The sequence below is a fragment of the Hypomesus nipponensis genome, chromosome 6 (genome assembly GCF_054491055.1).
Source record: "Hypomesus nipponensis isolate SF chromosome 6, ASM5449105v1, whole genome shotgun sequence".
Lineage (NCBI taxonomy): Eukaryota > Metazoa > Chordata > Actinopteri > Osmeriformes > Osmeridae > Hypomesus > Hypomesus nipponensis.
Window position 1 is genome coordinate 7,158,466 of NC_140366.1, and position 27,259 is coordinate 7,185,724.

At 41.3% G+C, this 27,259-nt stretch overlaps 1 protein-coding gene across 3 annotated transcripts; it reads left to right on the forward strand.

Annotated features, from left to right (window-relative positions):
- The first annotated feature begins 10,695 nt into the window (after positions 1-10,695).
- ylpm1 (YLP motif containing 1) lies at positions 10,696-27,015 on the forward strand. 3 transcript variants are annotated; one of them, XM_084699267.1, is made up of 22 exons: positions 10,696-11,527; positions 11,957-12,178; positions 12,640-12,834; positions 12,939-13,495; positions 13,596-16,277; positions 16,483-16,606; positions 16,729-16,858; positions 16,946-17,035; positions 17,159-17,324; positions 17,451-17,477; positions 17,600-17,775; positions 17,876-18,030; positions 18,130-18,192; positions 18,461-18,580; positions 18,771-18,947; positions 19,588-19,671; positions 19,762-19,845; positions 20,132-20,206; positions 24,666-24,717; positions 25,779-25,906; positions 26,146-26,331; positions 26,656-27,015. In XM_084699267.1, exons 1-21 carry the CDS (start codon positions 10,946-10,948, stop codon positions 26,290-26,292), a joined length of 6,036 nt encoding a protein of 2,011 aa, XP_084555393.1. In that variant the 5' UTR covers positions 10,696-10,945; the 3' UTR covers positions 26,293-26,331; positions 26,656-27,015. The 3 variants fall into 3 exon arrangements, with proteins under 3 accessions (XP_084555393.1, XP_084555395.1, XP_084555394.1); XM_084699269.1 differs by having other exon boundaries at positions 10,696-11,434; XM_084699268.1 differs by lacking the exon at positions 17,451-17,477.
- Positions 27,016-27,259: the final 244 nt, after the last annotated feature.

The window sequence follows — 27,259 nt, forward strand, 5'->3', positions numbered from 1 at the left end:
TCCTTCTCGCCTCTACATCTCTTCAGACAAAATGAGGACTGCGGGGAAGGCTTTCAGCGATGTGACACAGATTTGTGACCAAGCTGTACAGGTAAGTATCATATTTGCATTTTGCTATGTACATTTGCATGTCTCTCTTCAGACTGCAGAGGCCTGAAGGAGAAGATGCTCCAGTCCCCTGGGAAGGGCTTACTCCTGGACTAAGCCATCTTGGCTCCAGAGTCATTGTGACAGCTGCTCAAATCTCCAGAGATAATGAAAAGGAACTGTGCAAAGATACCGTTAAGGCTCACTGGTACATTTTAGAGGGAAACTGAACATCAACCACTGCTGTCTACGTCTTCTATTTCCCATTGACGGGACTGCTAAGGGCAGCTCAAACATGACTATTGTATATGGCAGGACTAGTGAACTGGACTTCTGGCCTGTACTGGATGACCGCCAAACACTGGACTTCCTGAAGGTCACTGAATGTAGGAGAACTGATGCTGTGCACCATATCTCTTTGCACCCAATCATTCTTATCTTTATTATGAACTATTGTGTTGGGTAAGACAAGAAAAAGTCAAGCCTTACCCTTGGACATTTCCATATCCATCCACCTTCCTCCCCCAGAACGAAGAGTGCCATTGACATAAACTTCACCCCCTCCAACCTCTTGTATTGACAGCCATCTCCAGATATCTGATCTGAAGTGATCCTGCCACACAAGTCAGAGAGCATCAATGATCAAGGCATCCTCATAGGCAGGATCTATTGTCTCTATTTACACGGTCCATCCTCTTTAAACTATGGTATTGATCTTAGGTCTGGGAAGTGGGGGATGGCTGAAGATAGTGGTGGTAGTGGTGGGGGCGGGGTTAGTGGCGAGGGTTTTTCTGAGTGAGGGAACAGGGCGGGGGAAGAGGTTTCCCAAATGTCCATACTGCCAGTGCTCTTGTTTTGCATTTGATCCCTGTCTATGTTTAACATCTCATCTCAAAATAGCACGTGATGAGTTGTTAGTAGCTGCAAATCCTTAGGAGTTTCCTATACCTGGAGTGTGTGCGGTTCCTTTGAGTTTATTGAAGATTCCACCTGCGAAATGTAACCTACTTGTGGTTTGGCCTCAGCAAAATATACAGCTATATAGTGTGGGCCTACCAACATTGATCTTTTACTGCACACAAATCAGATGATTTGATAACTTCATCATTGGTCATTTCCTCCATGTCTACATGCACAACAACAGGTTAGATTGTCAAGCCAGTTGTCCTTCTGCGCGCGGAAACATGGCTTTCACTGTGAGACAGGTGCTCGGTACCTCCGCAATTACTTTTCAATTAGCACGATGAGCGTTTGTAGCCGCCGTTGCCGTTGTTTTTTTTTACAGCTCGGTGTCTTGGGCCATTAGTGACGCCACTGCCGGAGCGAGGCCGATAAACCATCTGGCCGGTCTCCCGAAAGAGATAGCGCCCATTTAATGGAGTGAAAAAGTAAAAGCAATTAACGTCACATTAACACTGCGCTAATAAGGCCTGCCCACCAGTATGCTGTAGCTACTAGCCTATATGAGCACAGGATGGGACAGATAGTCGCCCAATACAATACACACTTGGCATAGAAATGTCTAAACCCATAGTTAGCATTCAATGACACTTCATGACTGTTCTAGGACATTCAATTCAAGACTAAGAAGTTTAGTTAAAGTGGAAACGGAAGGTAAAAAATAATAAAATCATAAAAAATATAGGCTTGCACGTAATACACACACAACACATACATAAGTAATTAATTAGACCTTAAGTAAATTGTTATACTTTAAGTAAACTGTTATACTTTAGTATAATTGCTGTTGTCACATTGTTGTTCATCATTCCCAAACTAGAGTTTTATTGCTAATATGTTTATGACCTTCTGTAGTTTCACTCCAGAATTAACTTGTGTATCTGTGAACAGAGGTCTCCAGAGCTTACTCTAGGTTTTAGTTGCATGTACACACAAAACATGCCCTTTCTGCCTTGAATGGAGCCAGGCTTTATTTAAGCTGGCAGATGTGGCTTAATTGTTGTCTTTGCCACTGCTTAATTATAAAGGCATCAAAGTACTGGCATTGCTGCTCTCTAATTCCGCTATGTTCCGCTAATTATGTTGTGTTAATTGGGGTTTTTCTATTATGGCGTCACACTCGTTAACACAGCGGTGACACTGGCCTTGATTGGATAAGAGGTCACAGAGTCACTTATCTTTGATAAAGTTATTGGTTTCTGATGAACATTGCCTCCAATTGGTTAAAGATATATGGGCGACAGACATGGACACATGCAAAGTGTTATTCAATGACTTTGTGGCATCGATGGGTATTATTACTAAGTGATCTGTTGTGTGCTGTGAAGTAATTCCCATGATAACGAGATGGTGCCCTGGATATGACATACTACCTCGCAGCAAATCTGACTTTAGAAGACGAGAGACCTGCGTTTGGTCACAAACGTTAGCCTGAACCTACAACCATGTGCAACAATGCCAGCTGCTCTAAAATGGTCCAGTGTACTTGTGCATCGAGACATTAACAGCAATGATTTTATTTAGTCAGATAGACTTAGTGTTTTAACATAGTCGTACTTAGATTCAGACAAACCTGGTGACGGAGGGGAGGGGTGCGGGGGAAGGGGGGCGGAGTGGAAGTGTATTTCATTATATCCCAAACTTTCTTTATCAGGGGAGGAATGGTTGTCACTGGTTGGACCAGTGAGTCTAGATTTAATAAGCATCAAGGTCTGAGGAGGGAAGGCTCCACATGCCTCCAAAATGTCAGCTGCTGCAGTATCATCACTCATTATAAAAGTGCCTCTTCTTCCACTGACCTCCCCTTTTTTGTCGGGCCCTCTTGGGTCTATCTGGTCTATGCAGTGGCGATGCCTTAAGCCAATATGCAATTATTCAAAGTAGGATCAGGCAGCTTGTAAAATACAGTGGGGACTAGGTTTGTCTTTTCAGGTTTTTAATCAAGTACTGTTGTACCTTGAGCACTTGTATAGGTGGGTAACCGATATAGCTATAACTGATTATGATGAACCCAATAACCCCAACCTTCTCTCTAGATTGTTCACTGTAGCTACAAAGATGTCTCAGACATTGCTTGAGCATTGATATAGATGTCCATCCCAAAAGAGTCTGAAAAACATACCTAAAACATATTTGGATGTGGCTTTTAAATATTCTCTATAGAATGTGTTGTGCCTTCCAGCATCTAATTTGACTAATGTTGGTGTGTGCCACAATGCGATGTGTTCATTATAAAGGATCTATTGTCAGAATAAAAGCAATACATTATTGCTAAATGTACGTTGTATCTGTGTATCTTGAGTTGGCATTTGGCCTTTTCTTAAGGTTTAAATCCAAAATACTCACACACCATCCAACCCCCCCAGGCTTCTACCCAAACATGCCCTCAATTACCCTGTGAGCCCCTCACGCAACATCATTAATAAGATCCAATAATAATTGTGGTGAGCTTCATTGGTTGTGAGGTAGATTTGACTAATTACTATAATTGTATTGGAGTCATGCTCATTAAATATGAAAATTGTGTTCGGTGGAATGGCTTGGTTTCCATGATCCATCTTGTCGTCGGACAGACGGGAAATGAATTAGAGAACAGTTTTTCATTGTGCAATTAATGTTCACACACACATGTACACACACACCTCCCACAAGTCTGGTTATGTTGTGTGGTCACTGGGGGTGGAGCTTGTGACAAAAGCAAATGTATAACAAAACTATATTTAACTGTGTTTAGTTTGAGGGTAGTGAATCAAATGGTTACAAAGTCAAACATTGTCATGTTAAGTTCATTCACAACGCTAAACCATGATAAATGTTGTGTTGGATATGAGTACTGTAACTCCTGCTAAAATATTATTGTGGATTTAGGCTCTCTGATAGTAATCTCTGAAGCCTTTTCTCTTTATAATCAAAGCCATAATTTCCATTCCTATGCTTTTTGCATAAAAAAAAATCATACTTTAAAATGCTGAATGTGTTATTCATAACTTCGTTTATCAAGAATATCTGTCTCTAGTCACATTTTTACATACAATGTACACCCATTACTGTTTACAATAACACACTCTGCTCAGTTCACAGCCAGACACACCTATTAATCATAGACACTTGTTTTTATGACAGAAAGCAAATAGTCATAAATGCTCTTATCTGTTTTTCTAATAGTGTGGCTGTTACAATCAGATTTATGATGGCATAAACTATTACATTTCATCTTTATCATATCAAACAATCACCCCTCTTCACAGGGATCATTTGTAACTAGTGGACAGCTTGTTGCGTAATGAAATTCAAAGCAGTCTGTATCGTCTGGGGGATCTCCCTCTCTGTTTTCCTACATTTACATATATTTATGTGTGTTTGCTTTTCAGCCTAAACCAAGCAAGCATGATAAATTCATAGCTGTGGTCCTTCTTAGACAGCTAGGCACCACGCACAAAATACATTTGAGAACAAGTAAGTTCCAGTTTACAGCAAAGTTTGGCTTTCAAGGATTCATTCTCTTTCCATTTCACAGAGGTTTGCATTTGATTCATAACCCAACTAGTAGTAGGATACATATGTTTAGTGATTCCCAAACAAAATAATATACATTATGCTATAATAACCAAACCTAAACATAATATTATATACTATGAACCTACCACAAACCCAAATGCTAACAATTTAAGTTCAGGGAACCATCTGCACTGTGCACTCCTTCAATTTTAAAGGTTTTGATCTATTAATTAATATTCTCTTCTCAAGGACTTTTTTATAAACCTCATCATTAATAAAAGCAGACATTCAATTAGTACCCAAATCTTGATTGCCAATTTTGTCATAACAGTCCCTCTCACTATGTTTTTTGGGGAGGGGGGTTGAATATGAGCTGGTGCTATGGTGTAGTGGAGGAAAATTAACTAATTTCATTAATCTAATTGTCATCGCTTTCAACCATCCTCCTAATAAGTACAAATTAATATGATTAATCAATTTGACGACATAAACTCATTCAATTACAGTTTTTCAAAGGCGAGTGGGTGTGCTGGGGTGATAGGGAGGAACCGTCTATGAAAAGAGGTGGACAGTAAAGCAGGTTGTTCTGTGAAGAATCCATCCCACCAAATTGAACCAAAGTCAGGTAATCAGTCATTGTTGAATTATAAATAAATGAGGATAAAATATGGAAGACGGGTATCTACTCAATTTTTGTCTTTTGTGTCTTTGAATGACACTTTCTAATCAAGTTTTTTTTAATTTGCAGTATACGGGGCATTGTGCAGGGATTTGTCTTTTATTGTGTTGCCTCTGTGTTTGAGGCTTAGTTTTCAACATTTACCATGATATGGACAAGAATCATTCCTCTACTGACTGTACATTCATTCTTTGATCAATGAAGTTTGGGATAAAAAAATTATACATTAAGACTGAACATGTTTTAAAACATGTATTACAGACGTACAGCACAGCATATGTTGTGTGAGTTAATCACGTATTCATGACAGGACTTGAGAAGAGGCCTTCCAGCTGGACTTATATGTGGAATTGTCTGCTTACCACAGCAGACTGGCATGCTAGTAGAGTGTCAGTGGTCATTTCCATTGTGTATGTTCTACCTACATGCCATGATCACAGACAACATTTTGACTTTAGAGAGGGTTCACCAGAGGTTTCATAACCGTGTAGATCCTCTTAATTCTCTTCTTAAAAACTCACTACGCTTTCTCAGTAAGAGTCCATGGTTACGCAGTCATATCTGATTTGAGAACTGTTTCCATATAGTCTACCATGTACTTCTGCAACAGCTACACACTACTACTACTGACCTTCATTCAATTTGTGTTGCTCAAATCATAAGGTTGTGGTCCAGGTTAATGGAGCAGATAATGGGAAATAGATTGATGTGACTGAAGCCCAGTTACTTTGGAGGTTTAAAAAAAAAATGGTATTGTATGTGTACATACATTTTGGTTAAGCTCAGTAAATATTGTGACAACAATAAACATGCATAGAAAGTGCTAGCACAGCATTAAAGGGACTTTTATGCTATTAGCACTGTAACACTACATTCAAACTCTACTGTTTGATTGAGCGGCACATATTGCTGTTTGTTACATATTAGGAATACCTTTCACAGGCACCCCGTCTCTAATTTGTGATGTAGGGGCATTATAGGGTAGACAATTAGACCATGGTTCGATTGGGCAAGGAGGGCTTGGATGCTGACAGTCAGGAGGAGGCTTTCAAATGTCATACCAATTAATCTATCTAGCCATCAAACAATATTCTGGAAACAAAGTCAGGGGGGGCGATCAATCCGCATCACTCTTCCCCTCACCGGGTTATGGGAAAATTGATTTGTCAAACAAAGCATTTTGGAAGCGGTGCATGGACTTGTTCGGGATCCATTAGCTTCTATTGAACATTTTGTTTAACATAGGATTTTCATCACCGTGAAAGTGCAGTGTCCTCAATACTGGCTAATGTTTACGTTAAGTTGTGGCTTTTCTGTCTTGTTTGTTTGATAGCTTGGGAAAGCAGCTGTAACAATTAGGTCGGTTAGATAAACTGAATTCTATTCAAACCATAAACCACGGAGCAAGAGGTACTTTTTACAGTTTCATTCGATGATATGATAAGCTCACATTACTCTATATGCAGCCCTGTCACCTTCCAGTGTAGAAGAAAACAATACATAGTGCTATAGAGTATACTGTCTTATCATTTGTCACTGTGGGCCTATCCTGCTATTCTATACACTGCTGCACACTAAGCTGCACTATGCAATTCCCTATACACTGTATTGTTCTAAATAGAACTGTATCACATTGTGCCCGTCATGCTGTTTTAGAGGGAGAGAGAGCTTCCTCTATGGGATTTCTCCACCCCCATCCCTTGATAATGTATCTCTCCCTAAAGGCTAGGCCTCCATGACCTTGTCTTACACAGTGAGGGCGTCTTGAGCAAAAGAGCTGTATCCTGAATGGGCCATTTCCCCTCTTTTAACACCCCTTTAATGTCATCTGTGAAATATGAAGTCATTAGGCGATATTAAAACACTGCTGACAAACTAATTAACGGGAGACATTAAACAGGATGGGCTTGATTAATCCGCTTTAACGATTCTTTTTAAGTGGTTCTGGTAAAAATTAATACAGATTTACTAGTGATCTCAATGAAAGAAAATAAGGAAAAAAAACTCGGGACCTTGAGGGGTGCCAGTCCTGAAGGGCGATTTAAAGACACTGGCCTTTAACCTTCCATGTCCTTTTCTTCCTCACACTCCTTTACCTACTAGGTGAGATGATAATCTCCCCAGGGCCATGCAGTTAGCAACTGGGCATCAACAACTGGGCATTAAAAGGTGCACAGTATATGCTTACTCAAATGTTTTATTGTCAAATTTTTGATTTATGTAAATATTTCTGCAATTCTGTAGTCGTACATGAAGTAAAATTGAAGAAGCCCTTAACACTATGTTAAAATGGCTAGGGTATCTAGTATAATTAATAAACTATTTTATTGACAACGTTTTGAAATGTTGAGACCAACTGAATGGAGATACCGGATCTGTGTTTCCCCCTTGTGGACAAAGAAACCAATGACAAGGTGATTTTATTGTACATTATGTGTGCATTGCTGTGTGACATGAAACTTTTAAAGACTAAAACGAACAACATTTTCATGGTCAGTATTTTTTAGGCCAACTATGACTTTTTTAGATTTTTTAAGATATATTTTTGGCATTTTCATGCTAAATGGATAGTCAGTTCAAGGTAGAGAGAGGGTAAGACATGCAGCAGGCATGACCAGGCCAGATTCAAACCCGTCCTCATTCCCAATCCCGAATTCCTGTCAGGTGGAATGCCAGTGTGTGCAGCAGCAAAGCTGTGACATTATGCCAAAAGAAAAGTCCCTGAGCTAGCTGCATTTGCATGCTGTATATCAAGATTATGTAAGTTACGGCTCATATTATTATTAAAATAAGATTAAAAAAACGTTATCTGACAACTAAAAGAGCAAAATGTTCCATTTGTAAATAAAAACATTTTAAACTTTACTACTTAACTACAGGGCCAACTACAGGCCATCTTTGAATCGTCATGTCTGTGACGTCACGAGAATGGTTAGGTACTGTGGCTAGCAGTCATCAAGATTGACACTGACAGATTGACAACACAGAGGTAGAAATGGCTTCTAACGAACCAGAAAAAAAAGAGGGATGTTATTGTATAGCCCCAGGTTGTAAAAACACATTTTACAGGATAGAAGGCATTCACTATCATGTCCTACCCCTCAAGCGGCAACCCGGTTTTATGAAAATGGCTTGTAGATGCTTGCATTTGTCTTACTGCACTGATCCAAGTTATCAACTGTTGTATGTCTGGCAGAATAATGTCTCTGAGCCCAAATCTCAATCAACCTCCTCCCTTGATGTATCCTACTCACTCATTATGTCTTTGCTTTATTAAATCTTTCTTAAAAGATTGCTACCAGTGTTGTAGACCTGTCTTGTGTCTTAGAAGAGGACACCTTACACCCTAGAAATGTGTATTGTAGTTGCCATCACTGCAGTTGCACTAGTCTAGTGTGTGATTTAAAGTGTAAATGAGAGTCGTTTCCTAGGCAAAGTAATATGGCATATTTGAGACTACACAACACAGATGTAGTGTCACTATTTAAGCAAATCCACCAAAAAAACTCCAAACGTAGAATTCCAGTTGTTTAGGAAGCTATAGTACAAGCTAGCACCCCAACTACTTGAGTCAAAAGTCCCAGATCAGTTTTCAATTGATGAAACAAACTATCACTCAAATTAGAGCCTGAATACCGTCCCGTATGTGGCACTTGGGTTTTAACAGTTTAAGACGTCTGTTATTAGTCGAGTGGTCTTCACACTTGGCTACTAACCTGAACTTCAATGCCATATCCTTAACTTGGTTTCAATCTGTTCAGGAAAATTTCCTCTACAGGACTGTGAAACCGTTAACATTTTCCAGTTGCGACTTTTGAGATATGAGTTTATGCCAGATGAGTGCCCGCACCCATTGACAGCAATGAAAAGCTTCATGGTCATGGAACTCAGACTCGGAATTTGAGCTTCAGGGACGCCTGACAAAAAGTAATAACATTTGGCGTGTCGTGTCGGACGTTTTAGAATTGTTTAAGTGATGTAATCCCGTCTTATTTAAGACGATATATTTTACAAACGAGGTTTGTTAACGTAGCTGTATACATATCTCACTCGTACTGGCTAATCAGCTAATATGTTAAAGTAGGCTACATCCAAAGTCGCTGTCCTCTATTTCATATGAGGGGCCGTCTAGGACATAACTAGACGCTCTCACATACTAATGAAACACTCTTACATTCACTATTGAAACGCACACATATAAAATGCTTACATGCATGTATATACAGTATGTATATATATATATATATATATATATATATATATATATATATATATATATATATATATATATATATATATATATGCATTTTCATATGTGCATGCATGAGGGTTTCAGAGATACGTATAAATGTTTCACTTGTGTGCATGTAAGCATTTCATATGTGTGTGTATATGACACAGAGGTGTATGCTTGTGTGTTTCTCATGTGTATGAGTAAGTGTTTCAGGTCAAATTAAAAACCTTTAAAAACGCCTAATATTTGCAAATATTGTTGATATTATCGTGCACAAGTATTTTAGTATTGTTAATATGTAATTTAATTATATAGTTTTCCCAGTAATAACTATTAAAACGTATTTCAGGAAATACGCTCAAACGGATTTATCCTCCCTAATATAAGAACTCAGATCATAAGTTACACCGATGATAAGCTAACATATAATATACTAAACCTCCTAAATATACAAAATAATAAACAAAACAGTATACTAAACCTATATTACACATATTATCCTAACCGTATAACCTATACTGACCTAATCTTTCAGGGAAAGCATAGCCACTTTAAGGTCTTTCTCTTCACACAGCATGGGGAAGAGCCTGTGCTCAATGATGCACGATACTTTTAGTGGACCACCAACACCCAGGCCATGCAGCTCTGCCTCTTTGATCAGGTCAATGTTGTCTCTGTTGATATTGTCGTGCAGTTACAACAAGTGGGCCTACTACTTGTCAAGTAGCCTAACGTGACACCACTCGGTGTTGTTCAACCTAACCTGTCAGTGTCAACTATATTTATATCTTCCGACAAAACCACATCTTCTGCATCATATGGAACAACTGCAGGAACATAATTACGTATTGATTCGAAAGCATACGCCACGGAATGACCAGGGATAGGTATGATGGGTTGATCTTCAATTTTTAACGCAGTTTGGCGGGTTGAAATTGAGAGCACCCATTTTTGTGATGTCAGCTGTTTACGTAATTTAAACATGGCGGCGCCCGGTTCTTTTTAAGTACATAATTTACACGCTAGAGATATCGATTATTTATACAAGGCATACAGTTGTATGTTATATATTTTTTATGTCACTAAATGTATTTAATATTATAATATCACTGTGTTTAATCCCGATTCAGTTTTACTTTAACGTAATGTCGAAATAAAGAAAACGTGTACGTTTCAGAAATTACGTAAACATGACGTAGCTACATCCAGCCCCAATCACAGCCTCACTAGACTACGCAGCTTCCTCTTCCACGCAGCTAGCTGGCTAGCGTGTTAGCAAAAGGTAGCGGACAACGAAAAACAGATGGGTCGAATTTTAGGGATTTACTTTTTAAGCAAACCAGTTTAAAATTAACAATTGCTTGTGGTGTCTTTCGCACGAGTAAAAATAAATAATTTCAATGATAGATGAGAGTCGTTGATTGTTGAGTTTGGAGAACACCGGCTTTATGTGAGCACAAAGGCCTGCGCATTGCTAGCTTCAGAGCATGTATCCCTCCTGGGGTAATTACGGTGGGTCTCAGCCACCAGCGCAGAATTTTAGTGGGCCCAGAGACCAACAGGTCAGGGGGCCGTCTCCTCAGGTAGCAGGATTTGGAGGATATGAAGCACCCCCATCTAGTTCTCTGTTTTCGAGTCTGCGGGAGCAGCATCTTCAGCAAATGCAGCAGCTGCAGCAACTACATCAGAAACAGCTTCAGTCTGTGCTGCACCACAATAATGATGCCAATGCTTACGGCGGGGGTTCTGCGATCGGGTGCCCCGGCCCATGGCAAAGCGAAGTGTCCGGATACACTGACATGGGTCCCGGTGTACCATCCTACTACCAGGACGAGACCCAGTCAATGAGGTGTCCACCTCAACAAAATCAACCCCAGCCCCCGCCACCACAGACCAAGGAGGCACAGCCTCCTCAACCTGAGCCAACACCACCACCGGTGACCACCCAGAACAATGGTGCTCCCACATCAAAAGAGGTAAACAAGAAAGAACTGACTCCCCCTAAAGAGCAGGCCAACTCCTCCACGCCTGAGGAGGAAAAACACGATTTTTCGTCTATGTCATTGCAGGTAACATCTTGCATGTGCTTTCACATGAAGTGGTGCTCGCCTGTGATGACGTCCTTGAAAGAACAAAAATAAAATGGCAGGCCTTAATTCGTTTAGTTTCTGTTGAGCTCAACAGGTCCGGAGAGTATGATTTGAACAGTTACTTTTCATATCAACAAGGAATTATGAGTTGTATTCTTACTAGTGGCTTTTTGCAGTAGTTGTGTCTCTGTTAAGGCTAGGTGTGTGTTTCAAGTTCAAGTCTTATTGTCAAATGCACAGTTCAAGTCTTATTGTCAAATGCATAGAACAACACAGGGTCAGACTGGGCCCAATATTACCATATTGGCTGAATTGTACCTATCGTAACTCCCATTTTCATTTAGTCACCGTCATCTCCCTCCTTGTGAAGGCTGTGTGTCTGATGTCCATGTCCTTATTCAATCTCAGGAGCAGCAGCAGTACTGGTACAAGCAGCACCTTGCAAATTTGCAGAGGCTGAAAAATGAGAAAGGGCAACAGAATCAGAGCCAGGGGGACAGTCAACCATCACTTCCTAAAAGCCAGCCATCAGGGCCTGATCCTCCACCTCCATCCGAACCTCCAAAAAGTACTCCTCCTCCCCCACCTCCTAAAGAGGAGCCCCCTCCTCCACCTCCACCAGAGGAAACGGTAAGAATAAAAAAAAAAAGATCATATTTGCCCCTAATGCTTAACATCAATGCTCTTACTCTGAATAAGGAGATCAGAGATCACGGTTGGACACTAGACATTGACATAAAAACAATGTGGCTAGAGCAGAATGTTTTGCCAAGAAAGGTTATGAGTACATTTATTTTTAAGTTGTTCTGTTTGAAGCTCGTAGACGTTTGGTAAATGGGATATGACTGTTGATAACAGTTCAGCACGAGACCAAGATCCATATTAACTTATTTTCATGTGCAATCTAATTCATATTCTGTTCTATGTGTGTCTCCATTTTTGTTTTTAAATCCAGTTTGTGTGGTTTGTTTATTTATTGTTCCCTTTGCGTTGTCCATAAGGGAAATGCTGGTGTGAAGGTTTCACACAGAAACCTATGCTCCATTTAAATTATGACATTGAATCCGCTCTGCCCTCGTTGTGTGTTCAAGCAGCCAGAAGTCACTCCTCAGGACCCTGAAGAAGCAGCCCGCCTGCAGCAGCTCCAGGCTGCGGCGGCCCAGTGGCAACAGGTGCAGCAGCAGAGGGCAGGCATCCAGTACCAGGCTCTCATGCAGCAGCACGAGCAGCTGCAGAAGATCCTGCAGCAGTACCAGCAGATGATTCAGCAGCCATCGCATCTACAGGTAGCGCCGTTTACATTTGTCCCACTGTTAAATGTTTGATCAACACTCAGCACTGTGACACGGTGGTCCTAGCTCTCCCTAACTTTCATCATCCTCTGGTCCAGACGATGCCTGTCGACATGCAGCTGAGGCATTACGAGGTGCAGCAGCAGCAGTTCGCCCCTGTCTTCCAGGACTGGGACCGCACCTTCCACTTATGGTACGAGCAGTTTCAGTCATACCCGCACAAAGACCAGCTGCAAGACTACGAACATCAGTGGAAGCAGTGGCAGGAGCAAATGAACTCCACCCATGCCCACTTGCAAGAGCGGGTGAGCACCCTCAGAACCATGGTGCCTTATGGCAGCAGCCAATACACTGGTGGTGGAGTTATTGGGCAGTGTGGACAGTACCCACTCCAAGGACCAGATGCACAAATGCAACATATGGCCAGCCCTTCTATGTCTAGTATGGAGGCTATAGCCACCACTGGACCAGGGGCCTCGGGTCCACCTCCCACTGGGGGACTAGCTGGTGGACCACCTGGACCAAGGCCACAGTCAGAACCCTACAGTTCCTCTGGACCGCCTGTTAGAGGAGAAGGACCTGCTGTGAGAGGTGTGAGACCAACTGGCCCCCCTCCAGGTCCGCCACCGCACTACCAAGACCCTAGAGGCCCAAGGTAATTCATGAATTCCATTGCAACTTTGGGTAGTGCTCTCTTTATTGCATTGTAAAATGTATTCTCAGTCGATTCTTATAATAATGTTTTTATTTTACAGATTTGATGGTCCAAGAGGAAACGGACCAAGGTTTGAGCAGCAGTGCTTTGAAGGACCCCCCAGATTTGATCAAAGGCAGAGATTTGATCATCCTCAGAGAGGAAATGCTCCACGTTTTGGGCAACATATGAGATTTGATCAACCTCCAAGACACGGCCCTCCTCCTCGCTTTGAACCGCCCCAGCAACAATCAGCTGGAACCCTGCAACGACCACCTGGACCCCCGCATGGACTCCCTGGACCTTTTCAACAACCCCCTGGACCCCAGCAACGACCCCCTGGACCCCAGCAACGACACCCTTTTCCCCAGCAACGACCCCCTGGCCCCCAGCAACAACCCCCTGGTCCCCAACAACGACCCCCTGGTCCCCAACATCGACCCCCTGGTCTCCAGCAACGACACCCTGTTCCCCAGCAACGACCCCCTGGACCCCAGCAACGACTCCTTGGTCCCCAGCAACGTCACCCTGGTCCCCAACAACAACACCCTCCTGGACAACATCCTCCTGGACAACATCCTCCTGGACAACATCCTCCTGGACAACACCCTCCTGGACAACATCCTCCTGGACAACACCCTCCTGGACAACATCCTCCTGGACAACATCCTCCTGGACAACACCCTCCTGGACAACATCCTCCTGGACAACACCCTCCTGGACAACATCCTCCTGGACAACATCCTCCTGGACAACATCCTCCTGGACAACACCCTCCTGGACAACACCCTCCTGGACAACATCCTGAACCAGAACCTGGTTCTAAACCCCTTGTAACTAAGGAGGACACACTCCAAGCCTCCAAACCAGCAGGGCAACAACCGCCAACATCACAGATGAATGTAAAACAGGTAGAGCAAGAAGACTACACCATGGACACATTAGGTGGCTTTTTTGTGCAAAACGACCCTATTCCTCAAACCTCCAAAGTAAAACCTGAACCAACCAAGAAAGGGGAACCTGGGAGTAATGAACCTATAAAAAATGAGAAAGAGACTCCTCCTGCTGTATCGACTCCTTCCCCGGCTTCTCTGAAGAACACGCCTCCAATCAAGAGCGGCCTCAACACGGATGGGCCAGCGCAGAAAAATCTCAACAATGCCGGACCCCAGCAAGGGCCGAAGCCTCAGGGGCCACCAGGGCCTCCAAGAAAAGACATGCCTAGTCAGCCAATCCCTCCGCCTGATATGGCTCGTGGCAGGGGACGTGGCCATCCACCAGGACCTATCAGGGGCCGGGGCCGGGGGATGAGGGGCCGTGGAGGGATACCCAGTGGCCTGGAAGGCCCAGCTCATGGGTTGAATCCCAACCGTGTTCCGTTTGAAGAGGTGGTCGACCAGATGTCATACAATTACAGACAACCACATGAGGAGCTACACGTCGAAGAAGATGACTACCAATGGCAGGAGTCGTCTTTAGAGGAACACGGCGGAGCAGAGTCAGAAGAACCACCCCTTGAGGAGGAAAGGTGGGTTCCAGAGGAGCACCACTACCAAGAAGAGGAAGAAGAAGAATACTATGAAGAGCCCGTGAGAGGAGGACATCCAATGGGTGGAGGGCACTGGGAAGAGCCAGAGGCCCAGGAATACTGGGAAAAAGGGGATCCATATTGGATGGCGGACAGGAGGCCTCCCATTCGAGGCATGAGACCTCCATTCCCCCCTGGCCGTGGCCGTCCCCCTCGCGGTCGTCCTGGCTTCATGCACATGGGTATGAGGCGTCCGCCGCCTCCTCTGCATGACACGATGGACCAGGGACTTGAAGTGGATCCTCATGGGCCACCCGTCCATCGTGGGCATGACCCACAAGGACCACCCATGCACCATAATATGGAGAGAGACATGAGACGCCCCCCACCGTGCGACATGGAAAGGCCCCCGATGAGGCCCCCTCCTTACCACGAAGAGCTTGAGAGGAAACCCGGCTGGCCTCAGCCCCCCCACTCCAGAGGCCCCCCTCCCCCACCTCACGAAATGATGGATAGAGGCCTCATGAGGAGGAGACCTATGGGTCATCGGCCAATGGGTAGAGGAATGGGCAGGGGCATGAGGCGCCCGCCTCCACCCCAAGAAGAACTGGAAGAGGGGTACAACGAGGATTACAGTGAGGAATTCGGGACCGCGGACGATGGCTATGGACGGCCTCCCCCTCACAATTATCATCCCCGTGGGTTTGAGCGGGATCCAGACTATTACCAGCCCCACGGTGAATGGGACAGAGAACATTCCGAAAGGGACTATCCACCTTTCCCTCCTCGCGGGCCACCGCCACCAGAGCACTTCCGGGAGGACAAATGGCTGGAGGAGCGAGAGCGTCCATATCCGTACGAAGGGGGTGAGCGGGGAAGAGGAGAGCTCAGGATACGTGAGTATCCCGAGGAGCCACCTTACCGACACGAGGAGCCACCCTACCCACCCCCTCCTGAATGGGAAAGACCCGCAAGGCCGCCCCCACAGGAGAGAGGGTATCCCCCAGACTTTGAGGGTCGGAGACCCCATTTCGAAGATCACAGATCAGAGTCTTTGGATATCCCCCCACCCCCACTGCAGTCTGTACCCCTCAGAAACGTTCCAGACAGCCCCCTAGAATCGACGCCGCAAGCAGTCAATTCTGGCATACTAGCTCTTTCTCAACGGCAGCATGAAATCATCCTGAAAGCTGCGCAAGAGCTCAAGCTGATAAGGTAATGACATGTTTCTGTTTCATTACAAACCACATATAATACAGGATGCAAATCATAACATTATTTACACCGTAATCTGAAGAAACCCTGCACGTACGTTGCATTGTTCCTATTAGCCCAACTTGCGGATTCATTTTGATACTTACTGTAGATCTTAACATGCACAAGGAAGTTCAGTCTGTTGTGTTGTCTGTTTTGGGATCAGAGAAATGCAGGAAGGTAAGACCCCCGGAGGGGAGGGTCAACTTGGTACATCTGAACCAACACCTGAGTTACCTCCAGGTCTCTTGGGATTGGAGATTCCTCCAGAAGTGAGGAGTGCCTTGAAGGTAAATGACACATCAGTGATGCTTCAAATATCAAAGTTATGTTTTTACTCTTAAAAATAAGAACTTTTATTTAACATGGGTAGTTTTTTCTGAATATGTAAAATTATATTTTCTCATAACAGGCTACTATGGTTGGATCTGGACAGCTAGCTTCCAGTGAATCCTACTCAAATACAAGTTACCTGTCATCTGCGCCACCTATTCCCAAACCACCAATTATTCCGAAAACAGTGGATTATGGCCATGGGCATGGTATGGAACATTGGGGGTGGGGGGGCATTAAAAAAGAAGACACAATTTGGATGCTTGCCAAAACGTGAAAACTGTTTGTATTTTCAGAACCAGGTACAACTGTGGAACGTATTTCTTACGGTGAGAGGATTGTGTTAAGGCCGGATCCAGTTCCTTCAGAAAGAATTTATGATAAAGGTTTGTTCCCCCAGAAATAATAATAATTTTTAATAGTAGTACATGTGGCAGTACATTGTTAGTGTACATTTATTAATTTAGCATATTCAATATTTAAAATAAATGTTTTTCCTTTCTGCCCAGACCTAAGAGATCCTTACAACCGAGATCCATATTATGAAAGGCGGGTTGACCCTTACATGGAGCGTCGGGAGTACAGCAGAGAAAGAGAAATGTACAGAGAGAAGCTGCCTCCTGATTACGAAAGAGAACGATTCGATAGGGAGCGATACCCCCCCAGAGATGACAGGTAATACTGAAGAACTTTGTGGTTTTAACAGAACCACAGATTATGTTCTCTGGGATAACTTGGCCCCAGTGTAACATTTGTTTTTGTCTTGTCTTGTTTTTTTTTTGTTTTTTTTTTTGCTTCAAGCAAACAGTCCATGGTTGTTGAAGAAAGGTAGTATATCACATTGTGCTGTGTGATTAGTCCAGTTGGTTAGAACCATGTGATGGTCTGAGAAAGGAAATCCCTCTTGTTGCTGAGTAGCTGAATTAACCATTCCTCCATCATCTGCCTAGGCCACCTCCAGGACCCCCTCCGCGTCCTGGATATAGAGATCGTGAGAGGGACATGCGGGACAGAGAAGGCCGTAGCAGCCGAGATCAAGAGGAGACCTACGGACGTCCTGCATACGATAGACCCTCATATGAGCGCAGTGGGCCCGAGCGCTATGACCACGGTTCCTCACCTTATAGTACGTCAGGCACAACCTCTTATTATGGATAGGTGCACTTCTTCTTGGCCCCAGAGCTAATGGTCAGGGTGTGAGTGATGATGATTGCGTTGTGTCTCAGGTGACCGAAGGAATTACCCCGAGGAGCGAGGTCCTGGCCCTTCCGCGTCACTGCCTCCACCACAACCTGCTCCCCAGCGAGTGGAGAAGAAACCAGAGATCAAGAACGTGGAGGACCTCCTCAAACCACCTGGCAGATCTTCTCGTCCTGACAGGGTGCGAATGACGGCTGGGTCTCGGTGGCTTAACATGTCACACACATGCTGTCTAGACATGACCAGTACCATTTCTATAACCACCTTTGTTGTTCCCCAGATTGTCATCATAATGAGAGGACTTCCAGGAAGTGGGAAAAGCCATGTTGCCAAGCTCATCAGGGTGAGTTAAATAAATGTTTTTGGTTTTCAATTTTGAAGAACAGTCACATCAACCATGATGTTCTTCCTTGGAAGGAACTGTAAACACAGGTGTTTGCCCTTGGAGAGCCAGTCTAACAAGCACCCCGGCATTCTCATGTCTGAATAGGGGTCAGTTGACGTTGATGGATCATCAAAACTAATTTGCAAAGTGCAAAGTAATTCTCTGTCAAAACTCACACAATGTGCTGTCACTCTTGATAAGCTTCCATATTGTTTGCATTGTTAAGGACAAGGAGGTAGAGTGTGGAGGCGCCCCACCGAGAGTGCTTGGTTTAGATGATTACTTCATGACTGAAGTGGAAAAGGTAGAGAAGGACCCGGATACAGGCAAACGTATCAAAAACAAGGTGGGAACCTTTTTACTTCTCTCGTCGTATATTCCTTTAATGCGCCTGAGATTGATGAGGATTCATATGCCTTTGTGAATGCATTATTGGTATTATGCATGGATGTTAGCTAGTGACAAAATTACACACATAAACAAATGGTGACCTTAATGTGAACCATAAACATGTTCAACACCACTTCCTCCTCCAGGTGCTTGAATACGAGTTTGAGCCAGAGATGGAAGACACGTATCGGAGCAGCATGCTTAAAACCTTTAAGAAAACCCTGGATGATGGCTTTTTCCCCTTCATCATTATCGACACTATTAATGAGAAGGTGAAACATTTTGACCAGTTCTGGAGTGCAGCCAAAACAAAAGGCTTTGAGGTGAGCAATGTGGACTCAATTATGTTCTGTTTTTTCTTCCAAATTCTTAAAGCAAACGGACAGGATTGTGCCTTTTTTAAATGGGAAAATGTAATATGGCATTCATATATGCACAGACGGGGCGCACGGATTTCACGTTTTTCAACACTGCTAGCATGATATCAAATCTCTGTAGTGATGTTGACAAAGTGGAACCTATGTCCAGCTAGCTAGTTAGACAGTTACACTTGTTAGTTATTAACGGCCTCAATTGCATTGTCTTTGTCTGTTTTACAAAAACCAGACGAAAGCCAAGATGACACTAGCCAACTACTAAATTTTTGTGTAAATCTCGTTGATCATACAAAAATATATGATATAGCACTGGAACAGTTAGATTGCAATCATTTGGACATGACGTGGTTTGATATGGGGTCCGTTGATTGGTTAACGTCACAAAAAGTTAAACAGTTCTCAACTTTTTCAATCCCAGAACCCCCCCTCGGCTCTAACCCCAATCCTGATTTTCATTGACAATGTGCTTGTAGCTTTGTCGTGCCGCTGCATGTGTGAATGCCATATTCAAATTAAGGAGAGAAGGATTATAAGACGTCCCCAAAAAAGTCCCAGAGTTAACGAGTCAAATACTTACCTTCCCTAGGTGTACCTTGCTGAAATCACTGCGGACAATCAGACTTGTGCTAAGAGAAATGTCCATGCACGCACACTGAAGGACATAAGCAAGGTCTGTATATTGTCACCATTGGTTGATGGCACATTTGCAAATTTGGCAAGTTTTAAAGCATGTCTTTTTCATTGAATATAATTCATACAGATGTCTAGTCACTGGGAGCCCTCGCCACGGCACATGGTTCGTTTAGATGTGCGGTCCCTGCTTCAGGACGCCGCCATTGAAGAGGTATTATACGTTAAGACTGGTTTATATGATATGTGGTTTACATTTCACCTAAAATGACTTCACCTAATCTAAAAGGATCAGTAAACATAAATGATCAACAAAACTAGCTTTAGCTCATTATCCATGTCATGAAATCTTGGGCAACCAATGAAGTTAACAAGTGGACATGCATCTTCCTTTCCAATACGCCAATATATAAAAGAGTTTCAGGAGCATTATTGATCCTCTAAACTTTCAGCGTGCCATGGGTTTCAATTGAAGGTAATTGGATGCTTTCATGTTCAAGGTTGAAATGGAGGATTTCAATCCTGATGATGAACCAAAGGAGATCAAGAAAGAAGAGGAAGAAGAAAGCGATCTGGTAGGATCAAGATGCATGCTCATGTAGCCATAGAGTTGTCAAACCCATTGTTCCTGGTATTTGCTCATGTGTGTCAAAAACGTAATTTAAGATGCTCACATTAGGGTCAGTGAAATTTGTAGAAGTGCAATATCTAGGAAGATTTCCAAGCACAAGGAACCAAACTATTGAGGAAGCAGTTGACTTCTTAATTAACAGAAATAGTATTCTGTAAATGGTCTCAAACTCAACAATCAGGCAGGATCAAAATGTAGCTTAAACATTATTCATTGCGTATTAACAACTGACACAAGGGCTTCCTTTCTGAAAGGTAAGTGTGGTAACAAAAATAACAAAAATGAAGTCAATGTTTTGTGGTTGTTTATTTGATTTCTGCTGAATTGCCATACATTAATCAGGAAAAAATTGGAATCATGGAAATGTGGTAAATGGTTCATGAGAGGGTTTAGTTTTCAGGAGAATTGTCAAGAATTTGCTTAAAGCAACAGCAACCAAAACCATCTGTTGGAAGTGAACACTTCCGACTGAAACCCAGTAATGTGTCACTTTGTGTAGTTCGCATTGCTGAAATGACCGTTTTCCACAGTTGTACGACCATGTGTGAGTATTTAAAATGTTTCTATAAAATGTTTCTTAAGATGGTAGAGCGGGACACTTGAAATTAGGCTTTAGCAGGCACTATGTTCTAACTAACTGTAACTAAAGCAGATGGATACATTTTGTTGCGTGCTACAAGCATTCTTTCGCCAATTGGCAAGTTTTGTGTTGGTATTGCATAGGTAGCAATGTTTACTATGTTGAACCCAACATAGTTAAATTGATTGATTTAGTTAATGAAAAAGACAGCTAAATATAAACGTTGTGATTCCTGGGTTGGTGGTGACCTCTTGTGGAGAACACCAACAACCCCATTTGGCACTGAAGAACCGCATTCATCTTTCTATGAGTGTTGGCATTGTGAATTGTACAGTAAAAACTAATCAAAAGATTGTAATGATTAGATTGAGCTGTGCGTAGAGATAATTTTGTATTGGATGACTGGGCTAATAATACATATAGGAGCATGGCTGTGGTACTTACAACCATACTTCCTTATACTCATTGAGAGCAAAAATTGAGAAACAAATCCTCTTAATGAACAAACTTGTGGCATTTAGCTTAGAGCAACTTGACAATGCAAGTTCCTTACATTGAGAACAAGTAATGACATACAAGATGTAATACTGCAAATGTACCCATTTAAATTATAATTCCGTTAATGGCATAGATTTGTGACATTCAAAGTTTCAAGATTCAATTATAAGGCAACAGTATTGAGGATTAATCAAGATAATGTGACAGGTGGACATATTGCAAAAAAACTTTTTCAAAACTTTAGCTGCTAATATTTAAAGCAACACTACCAGTCCACGCATGGTTTCTGTAAATGGAATAGATAGGGCTACTAAAAACTATGGATTCTTGACAATTAAAATATAAAATGTTTCATCCATTAGTTTAATTTCTTGGAAATGTTCTTTCTCCAAAATAGTATTGGCTGGGTTTCCCAGATTCGTTAAGAAGCTCTTAACACTCAGAGCTTCTTAGGAGCGTTCTAAGAGCGTTGTAGAGCATTCTTGGAACGCTCCTAAGAAGCTCTGAGTGTTAAGAGCTTCTTAACGAATCTGGGAAACCCGGCCATTGTTTGAGTGATTACCATATTTGTTTCTACTAAAATCTCTGAGATGATGAACGTTGAAATCTACTTTTCTTTGTTCATTGGACATGGAATGACCCACTTACTGTAAGTTTGAAGTAGTTTGGTAGGGTGGGGATTTAGTATTGGCAACAGTTTACTAACATGCACCACACAGAACTATTTAAGTAGATTTAGTAATGGCAGTAGTTCTGCACACAAATATGATTATTCATACTGGCTGGTATTATTCACATTATCAGTGTTACTTTTCAGTAATACTTTTGAGCATTGACTGGGTATTTCAAACAGGAACACTTCTTGCGATACAGGAAATGTTTAGTTTGAACTAGTTTTTTTTATGGAAAATAATATAAACTATAATGGAAAGTAATGGAAAATTGATTGGAAATCCTGAAAATGTGATTCAAATCTGTAACCCCAAGTCCCTAACCCTACAATACTTTCATGTTTATGGTTTTGGCTGTTATGTTTGTCATTTTATATAGAATATTGAAGAATGCAAATATAGTGATAGAAATATCGAGAAAGTGGTCATAAAGAACATGAATTGTCAAAGTTTATTTGAATTTTTTTTTCAAACAACTTAGACAATTTGTTTTTGACCAATTAATATATTTTTAGCCTTCAATGCTACATTTTATGCATTTTGTCCTATTTCTTCCTCCAGTGGGCATGGCTTTGATGGGGTACAATTGTTGTTATAAACTAACCAGTACTAAGTATCATCATTAAAAAGGTGCACTGTTGTAACCTCAACCTAAAAAACATCACAGGTAAAGAAAACAATGATCATTGAAAGAACTACAAAAACATGTTCAGGGTTCATCAGAAAAAATGGTCCCCATTTTGTGTGTTGGATGCGTGGAGTGCGGTGTCATTTACAAAAATGAATGTTCCCTGTCATAGCCACGCCTATTGGTGGGAGGAATGGGACACAACTCGTAAAATGTAGCATTCAAGGCAGAAAAACGAATTGGTCGATACAAATGGCCTACTCATATCGTTTTGCATTTAAGGCAAAACAATTGGTTGAAAAAAGTAAAAAGAAATACAACATATATGAAAAGAAAAAACACCTGGAGACTCAATTCATGTTTTATTTTTTTAATGACCAGGTAAAACCAGTATGACCAAACACCAGTTTGACAAGTATGTTAAAAGTTTCACTTATTATGGTTTTCATAATTATTTTACTGTAAAATATGCGGATTATGTAATAATTACATGATGGGCAAAAGGTTTTTACACGATTGGCTCTATGATTCAAATACATTATTGGCAAGGTAATCCTTAATAAGGTTGTTTTATTTGAAAAAGCATAAATCATTTCTGTACATTACTACATCCAATGACTTTTATTTTAGTTTCATTGACCTATTGTACAAATGCTTATTTTACTGGTTCTAAGACTGGCTCTACAGTACTGATAATACGATAAATTTTTTGAAACCTTTTGAGGTGTTTTGTATTCTTGATTCCAATTCTAGGTCTGAAAAGGCTCTGTCATTTTTTGCTCTATATATTTAGTCTCCATTCTATACCCAGCATCTGCTCATGGATGGAAACCATATTTAACCTTTTGTGGAAGAAATGTATTTTACAGTTGAGAATTTCTTGATGCCAAAAATTGCTGCATGTTGTCCAGGTCTTGAGCTACAAATCATGATACCACAATGTTTCACTGTGGATGAAATGCAGTGTTTGGCATGGCAGTAGCCAAACTGTAATGACTACCACAACCTTAAATCTACTGATACACAAACAAGGTTCATTCTGGCACACAGCTATTACACCTGTTACAGCACGGTAGGTCTACTGTACTACATCATTCATCTCAATATATCTTGTTTTTGCCTCGGTAGAATTTGGCTTGTGGTGGTCATTTGAATTTCCTTTCTTCACATGGTTCACAAACAACAACTCGCTAAATATAAGGGTTTGTTGTTTTTTTAAAATGTTTTAGCTTTTCCAAATTATACTGGAAATTGTGGGTAATTTAATATCAGTAAAGTAGTATTCATAAAGTCAGATTAATGAGTGGATACAATTGTAAAACTATGTGCAGTTTGGCAAAGGTGAAGATGGGCAGCATGCCATTAGCTCAGTCCATTTGCTTGAAGTTGATGGTATTGACTATCAAGATTATTTTTGCAGTCAGTGTTATCTGTTGCTGACCTGTTGGGCAACAAGCTTAGTGTTTATAAAATTGCTGCTCTGAAACAAACATAACAGGCATGTCAGCAATAGGTGGCATGTAAAAAGAAGTGGCAGTAAAAAGTGCATTTACAACTACAACTACAATACAACTATTTGTGGAATTATAAATGAACATTTAGATGTAAAAAAAAAAAAAAAAAAAAATGTTCTTACCACATGTGAGGACCTTTTAGATGTGCAAAGGCCCATACTCCATCTATGTTTTCAATACAGTTCCTTTATTGATACTGAGCGAAATTTGTTTTCAACCCAAAGAAAAGTGGAAATATACAGTAGCTTCTATCAAGGAGTCATACCTGCACCAGATGCTTTGATCATACCTTACTTTAGAGAAAAATGTCCTAATGTGAAATGTTTGCATGCCAATGTCTCATAAAATGTTTTTTTCGTGCATCAGCAACTGTTCTTGATTGTTTAATTATCCTCTGCACTGTTTCTTTGGTCACACAAATCTTGTTTCCTCTTTCTCTACCTCCCTTCCCTGGCCATTGTCCCATTCCCCCCAGAGGAATAACCGTTTAAGTTTGTCTTTGTATAATTCAGGGTTACCTTCCAAAAAGCAAATGGGAGATGGACACGTCTGAGGCGAAACTTGGTAAGAATTCTTGTTGCTGCTGTAGTTATTATATATGTGATGCTGATGACATCTGATGATTACTTCATTTCTGCATTATTTTGCTTTGTTTATATGGACATTTGTCTTATACCCAGTTTTCAACAACGTGAAATAGTAACAACACTCATTTTCATATAGCATCTACAAACTTACACCCCTGACCATGCTTACATTGAGTGTTGTGTAGGTCACTGTCCACTTGTGTGAAGCCATACCATGAAACTCCAGCTGGTTATCACTTCTTGAATTATGTTTTCTGACTGAGCAGCAAGAAGGAAAACATTAGGCAGCCATGTTGCAACTCGTATGACTTCTTATGTTGCTAACTAAGAACACGATAGCATATTTTGAAACAGTTACCTGCTAATAAGAAAAGCTGCATAGTACAATCTGCATCACCCTAAAACTCAGGTTTGACAAATTCATTATATCAATATGCACATTTTCTTGTTTCTGAATAGTATTTGCAGGTGAGCTATGCACACAAATGTGAGAAACAAGATAATGTGGGGTACGTTAGAAATAAAGTAGAGCTTTATTCACAGTAGCTTTTAAGACCTGTGTATCTTTGTAAAACGTACCCTATGAGCAAGTAGAGACAGATTTGTAATGAACATATCTGAAGTTCAAATAAGGACATTAGAAAAGGACATTGCAAAAAGTACAAACATGGGAAGCTAGAAAACATTTTACATATTGGCATAAGACTTGTACTCATCATCCATAGCTTGACAAGTTAAGCTTTTTTTGCTTTAACTTGTATTGCGAGCTAAGTGGTTTCAAATGTTTTCCGTTAAAGATCAAATTGAACATTTAGCTATAAGTATATTTGTGTATGTCCTACTGGTATGTTGTTTGACTGTGGATCTAGACCTGATTAGTTAAGAGAGGGGTGTAATTGACAACCATTCAAGGGCAACCAAATTGACAACCATTCTGGGGTAGAAAAAAAGAGTCACATCCAAAGGTAGTTCATTATCAGGGAGATCTTTCTCTTCTTGAGACTTGTTATCACCAGGACAACCGTCTTTCTTATACAGACAAGCTGGATGGCTTGGTGAGTGGAGGGAAGAGGAAGCGTGACAGCGAGGGCATGGCAGGCATGGAGGATTTCCTCCAGCTGCCCGATGACTATGCCACCCGAATGTCAGAACCAGGAAAAAAAAGGGTAAACATGTTTCCACAAAACTTAATTTGTGTTTTTTTTTGCCTTTTTTCCCCAAACACAAATTGTGTTTGATCAAAGAGATAGTGACTCGTTTAATTGGGGATCTCATCACTCAGTGTATGATTTGCTTTGCTTTGTTGGCATCTATCTGCATCTTGACAGCTCCCTAAGTATATGCATGCATTTACTGTGCCATCAAATGATTGTTTGGTTTATTTCATGGCCATTTTGCTCTCTAGGTGCGGTGGGCTGATCTTGAGGAACAAAAAGATGCTGATAGAAAGAGAGCAATTGGCTTTGTGGTGGGTCAGACTGACTGGGAGAAAATAACCGATGAGAGTGGCCAGCTGGCTCAGAGAGCTCTTAACCGCACAAAGTATTTCTAAGAAGAGAACATCATTCACATCCTGGTTCCATACAAACAGGTATGTGTTTATCCTGTGGCATACACCGTTTCCTGAGATTTCTTTAGTACTGTTCATAAAGAGCCTGACAGGTAATAGATGATAGAGGTGTCAATTTATGATTTATGAAATCAAACGCTGTTGAAACTGGTTTACCTTTTTGAAAGGAAAAATATATTTAACTTGATTTATTCATTTGTGTAATTCAGTTTATCAGAGCTCACGTACAGCATGTCAAGTTTCAAAATGTTCTACATAAAAAAATCAACAAAATTCTATTCTATAAATGTTAAGTTAACACAGTGCATTTAGGCATCCTTTTCAATCACTTATCTTTTTCTACAGGTATCAACTGTGAAAATGCTGAACCTTTATTTCCTGTGGTGAAGAGTGTAATTATGATCCCAAGGTTCATGAAATCAGTAGTTATTTTCTGTGTGAATTCAGTGTTTAACATATTTGAACCTAACAGCATTGTAAGTAAATATTCTTGATATTGCTTTGAATGTTTTAGCAAATTTTACTTTATCTTTACTAGTACTTTTGTTGGTATACTCCTGCACCAGATAGTTTTGCTTCTCGTTTTATACTGTATAAGTTGCCTACCTGTTGGAACTACTGCTATTTTAAGAACCAATAAACAAAGGTTTCAAACAAAAACCCTGGAGAAGCTCACCAGAGTTGTCATGTGGGTTATGCCATAAAGAGTTCTCTGTCATTCTTCAAATGGGCACTTTACAACACATCACAATTTATTTTCTTTTACCAGACTTTATGTATCAGTCAATATCATATGACTCCAAATGTTTTCGTTGGATTATGTGCATTACAAGTATGCATTGTTCACATGTACAGATGTGTTTAATACCATTTGTCTTTCTACATTCTATTGCATACTACATGCTGATTTGGCAATATAACTTACGCCACTTTCTCCCTATCACAGACT